Source organism: Rhinopithecus bieti, unplaced genomic scaffold (assembly GCF_001698545.2).
Source record: "Rhinopithecus bieti isolate Rb0 unplaced genomic scaffold, ASM169854v2 scaffold_13317, whole genome shotgun sequence".
Classification (NCBI taxonomy): Eukaryota; Metazoa; Chordata; class Mammalia; order Primates; family Cercopithecidae; genus Rhinopithecus; species Rhinopithecus bieti.
In genome coordinates this window covers 730,554-735,944 of record NW_016807516.1, presented here as the reverse complement: position 1 = coordinate 735,944, position 5,391 = coordinate 730,554, and the positions used below count along the sequence as shown (strand labels likewise).

General features: G+C 46.3%; 1 protein-coding gene across 10 annotated transcripts in view; it reads left to right on the top strand.

Moving 5' to 3' along the window:
* PPIL2 (peptidylprolyl isomerase like 2) overlaps nt 1-5,391 on the top strand; it is a 37,224-nt gene that overhangs the window by 3,450 nt on the left and 28,383 nt on the right. For all 10 annotated transcript variants that reach the window (XM_017882555.1, XM_017882549.1, XM_017882551.1 and 7 more), the window contains exons 2-4: nt 402-451; nt 1,364-1,409; nt 1,796-1,858. In XM_017882555.1, the coding sequence (XP_017738044.1) occupies nt 402-451; nt 1,364-1,409; nt 1,796-1,858 (159 nt within the window). The remainder of the gene's footprint in view (nt 1-401; nt 452-1,363; nt 1,410-1,795; nt 1,859-5,391) is intronic.

The following is a 5,391-nucleotide window of genomic DNA, read 5'->3' as shown; positions in this document are numbered from 1 at the left end:
GGGGGGGGGGGGGACAGTCTCACTCTGTCGCCCAGGACAGAGTGAGAGTACAGTGGTGCGATCTCAGGTCACCTCCGCCTCCCAGGTTCAAGCAATTCTCTGCCTCAGCCTCCGGAGTAGCTGGGATTATAGGCACCCACCACCACGCCCAGCTAATTTTTGTAATTTTAGTAGAGACGCAGTTTCACCTTGTTGGCCAGGCTTGTCCCAACTCCTGACCTCTAGTGATTCACCCACCTTGGGCTCCCAAAGTGTTGGGATTACAGGCATTAACCACCATGCCCGTCCCATAGTAGGTGTTTAATAAACATATGGTGAATAAGCAAAGATTACTCACTTCCAAAGACTTTGTTCTCTGTATAAAGGTGGTGGTCATAGCATTATCTTCCTCTCTTCTTCAGGTACATTACTTGTGCTGAATATACTCACTTTTATGGTGGCAAGAAGCCAGGTAAGGCTTGCAGTCTTTCTGTTCCCCGTTGAGGGAGTGGTATTAAGGAACAGTGTCTTCAGGATACAGTGAGCTGTAAAAACAGACAACAAGAACACGGAAACTGTGGTAGACAAATGGGCCGAGGACACAGTTCACGAAAGAGAAATATACTCAAGAAAGAAGAACATGCTTCTTCTTAGTGGTGGTTTTGTAAAATGTAGATTAAAATATTCCCCGATACTGGGAGCTAAGTAAAAAATAAGTAAATAAAATACAAAATTATATGTACATTTAAATGTTTTTTCTCTATTAAGTTTATAAGGAATAGAAAGAATGATAATATTTTCAGCTGTCAAAACTATCAAGACTACAATAACGAGCACTGTCATAATTTTAATGGGACTAAAAAAGTACGCACTTTTCCCTGTAAGTTCTTTTCGATGTACCCCAAGTGTTTTGGTTATATCTATTAAAAGGTTTTAATCCACAGCAATTGCTGTACTGAAACGCACAAACTTTTCTTTTTTTTTTCCTTTTTTTTTTTTTTTTTTGAGACAGAGTATCTCTATGTCACCCAGGCTGGAGTGCAGTGGCGCAATCTTGGCTCACTGCAAGCTCTGCCTCCCCGGTTCACGGCATTCTCCTGCCTCAGCCTCCCGAGTAGCTGGGACTACAGGCGCCTGCCACCATGCCCGGCTGTTTTTTTGTATTTTTAGTAGAGGCGGGGTTTCACTGTGTTAGCCAGGATGGTCTCGATCTCCTGACCTCGTGATCCGCCCATCTTGGCCTCCCAAAGTGCTGGGATTACAAGCATGAGCCACCGCGCCCAGCCATGAACTTTTTCATAAGCTGTAACTGAATTGCTAGTAGAGCACATAGATGAAATACTTCACAGAGTAAGATTTCTGTTTTTTGTTTCATTTTAAACAGATCTCCCACAAACAAATTTTCGTCGTTTACCTTTTGACCACTGCAGGTAAGAGTTTTGCAAGTTTACCTTTCCCTTGGAATTGTTCTCTGATGCTGTCTGATAGTGAATCTGCCCCTTGTGGATGTGGGGTTATTTGTAAAAGTGTGCTTTGAAGATGTGCCCCTCCGTTCACGTTGGGAGAAGATGGGAAGTCCTCGTCATGATGGTAGGAGCTTACCTTCGTGTTGGATCCTGCTGTGGTCCTTCACCAGGGGTGGCACAACCACTATTGTAGTTGGAGGAGAAGGTTAGTGAGAGAGGGAGGTGGCCAGGCTGCCCAGAGAGGGCTCCCTGGGACAGCATCTCAGGAGGTCACCATGCCAGGCTCAGCCAGCCCACATCCTGACCAGGGTGCCTGGCAACTCACCAGTAATGACTCTGTCCTTTTTCAGTCTCTCTCTGCAGCCCTTTGTCTACCCAGTCTGCACTCCAGATGGCGTCGTCTTTGACTTGCTGTGAGTTTTTCCTTGAATTTTGATCTAACAAATGTGAGATTCTCAACACCCATTAAGGAAGGGGACCCTTGGATAGGGCTCTTGGGGACACAGAAGTAACAGCTAGGGCCTTGGGGACATGGCAGCAGTGCTGCTGTGACCCCTAGGCAGGCAGCTCTAGTTGTCAGGTGCTGCTGTCACTGCCTGGAATGGGGTAGACCACCCCACACCCCTCCATGTGGGGGTCCTAGTGTTCTAATTGGACACGGTGATCTGTTTTAGAATGGTAATGAACTGCATATTTTTTACTTTATGAAAGCAGAGCCGTAATTATGGCACGTATCTTTTGTGTGCAGTATTTGGAAGCATTATGCCCAGTTTTGCGTTCCAGCATATGCTTCTGTAATTTTTTTCATGTTTCAGTCTCTCTTTTTTTTTTTTTTTTTTTTTTTTTTTTTGAGACGGAGTCTCGCTCTGTCGCCCAGGCTGGAGTGCTGTGGCCGGATCTCGGCTCACTGCAAGCTCTGCCTCCCGGGTTCACGCCATTCTTCTGCCTCAGCCTCCCGAGTAGCTGGGACTACAGGCGCCCGCCACCTCGCCCGGCTAGTTTTTTGTATTTTTTAGTAGAGACGGGGTTTCACCGTGTTAGCCAGGATGGTCTCGATCTCCTGCCCTCGTGATCCGCCCGTCTCGGCCTCCCAAAGTGGTGGGATTACAGGTTTGAGCCCCCCCCCCCGGCCTTTTTTTTTTTTTTTTTTTTTAAGATGGAGTCTNCGGCCTCCCAAAGTGCTGGGATTACAGGCTTGAGCCACCGCGCCCGGCCGCTTCCCAGGTTCAAGCGATTCTCCTGCTTCAGCCTCCCGAGTAGCTGGCATTACAGGCATGTGCCCCCAGGCCCGGCTAATTTTGTGTTTTTAGTAGAGAAGGGGGTTTCTCCATGTTGGTCAGGCTGGTCTCGAACTCCTGACCTCAGGTGATCCGCCCGCCTCGGCCTCCCAAAGTACTGGGATTACAGGCGTGAGCCACCGCGCCAGGGCAACCTCAGTCCTCATCTTGTTGGGCTTCTCAACTGTATGTCACACTGTTAACCACTCCCTCCTTCTGAAGCCCTCCTTTGGTATCTGGGATTTCCTGTGCTCTTTGTTTTCTATCGACTTCAGCGGCTTCTCTTTTCCCAGCCTCCTTTCTGGACCCTCCTCCCTTTTTTCAGATCTCATAGGTTTCTTTTCCATAAACATTCTCTGTGAGTGATATAATTTCCCAGTCATCTATAAGCTGCTTTCCCCAGTCTTGTGTAGTTAGTGACTTACTTGATATCTCTACTGGAGGACTGATAAACATCTCAACTTTTTTTTTTTTTTTGAGATGGAGTCTTGCTGTGTTGCCCAGGCTGGAGTGCAATGGTGCCATCTTGGCTCTCTGCGACCTCTACTTCCCAGATTCAAGTGATTCTCCCACCTCCGCCTCCCCAGTAGCTGGGATTACAGGCGCCTGCCACCATGCCCGACTAATTTTTGTATTTTTAGTAGAGACAGGTTTTCACCATGTTGGCCAGGCTGGTATCGAACTCCTGACCTCGGGTGATGCACCCGCCTCTGCCTCCCAAAGTGCAGGGATTACAGGCGTGAGCCACCGCGCCCTCAAATTTAATATGCCTTAAACAGAACTCTTGATTTTCAGCTCCTGAGCCTGCTCCTCCCTGTAAGCTAAAAATAAAATCCTAAATCCCCCTCCTGGCTGAGCAGACACCCTTGTGGCTAAGAGAACCTCAGGAAAACCTTAAAACTGAATTCCTGGCCATAATGAGACGCAGGTCAGCTGTACTTTGTTATATCCCCCTCCCTTTTGTGGCCTAGACACAACAACTGACCAGCATTAACGTTGAAATAGAGATCATTAGGGGCCCAGCACGGTGGCTCGCACCTGTAATCCCAGCACTTTGGGAGGCTGAGGTGGGTGGATCATGAGGTCAGGAGATCGAGAGCATCCTGGCTAACACAGTGAAACCCCATCTCTACTAAAATACAAAAAAAAAAAAAAAAAAAAAAAAATTAGCTGGGCGTGGTGGCTAATGTTTAATAAAAATAAAGAAATAGAAATAAGATGGATGAAACAGACTCTCTGTGGCAATAAGATACCAAATTATAAATAGAACCTACAGCCATGCCAGACAACTTCCCTGGTTAAGTTACCCACCCCTACGCCTAAAGAATAAACTAGATCCTAACTGCCACAGGGTTTTTTTATTTCTCTAGCAGCTAAACAAGCACTGGCGTTCAGATAAGCAATTTTTCTTTTTTTTTTTGAGACGGAGTCTTGTTCTGTTGCCCAGACTGGAGTGCAGTGGTGTGATCTTGGCTCACTGCAAGCTCTGCTTCCCGGGTTCGCGCCATTCTCCTGCCTCAGCCTCCCGAGTAGCTGGGACTACAGGTGCCCACCACCACACCCAGCTAATTTTTTGTATTTTTAGTAGAGACGGGGGTTTCACCGTTTTAGCCAGGATGGTCTCGATCTCCTGACCTCGTATTCTGCCTGCTTCCGCCTCCCAAAGTGCTGGGATTACAGGCGTGAACCACTGCTCCCGGCCTGTTTTTTTTTTGGGGGGGGGGGGGACAGTCTCACTCTGTCGCCCAGGACAGAGTGAGAGTACAGTGGTGCGATCTCAGGTCACCTCCGCCTCCCAGGTTCAAGCAATTCTCTGCCTCAGCCTCCGGAGTAGCTGGGATTATAGGCACCCACCACCACGCCCAGCTAATTTTGTAATTTTAGTAGAGACGCAGTTTCACCTTGTTGGCCAGGCTTGTCCCAACTCCTGACCTCTAGTGATTCACCCACCTTGGGCTCCCAAAGTGTTGGGATTACAGGCATTAACCACCATGCCCGTCCCATAGTAGGTGTTTAATAAACATATGGTGAATAAGCAAAGATTACTCACTTCCAAAGACTTTGTTCTCTGTATAAAGGTGGTGGTCATAGCATTATCTTCCTCTCTTCTTCAGGTACATTACTTGTGCTGAATATACTCACTTTTATGGTGGCAAGAAGCCAGGTAAGGCTTGCAGTCTTTCTGTTCCCCGTTGAGGGAGTGGTATTAAGGAACAGTGTCTTCAGGATACAGTGAGCTGTAAAACAGACAACAAGAACACGGAAACTGTGGTAGACAAATGGGCCGAGGACACAGTTCACGAAAGAGAAATATACTCAAGAAAGAAGAACATGCTTCTTCTTAGTGGTGGTTTTTGTAAAATGTAGATTAAAATATTCCCCGATACTGGGAGCTAAGTAAAAAATAAGTAAATAAAATACAAAATTATATGTACATTTAAATGTTTTTTCTCTATTAAGTTTATAAGGAATAGAAAGAATGATAATATTTTCAGCTGTCAAAACTATCAAGACTACAATAACGAGCACTGTCATAATTTTAATGGGACTAAAAAAGTACGCACTTTTCCCTGTAAGTTCTTTTTCGATGTACCCCAAGTGTTTTGGTTATATCTATTAAAAGGTTTTTAATCCACAGCAATTGCTGTACTGAAACGCACAAACTTTTT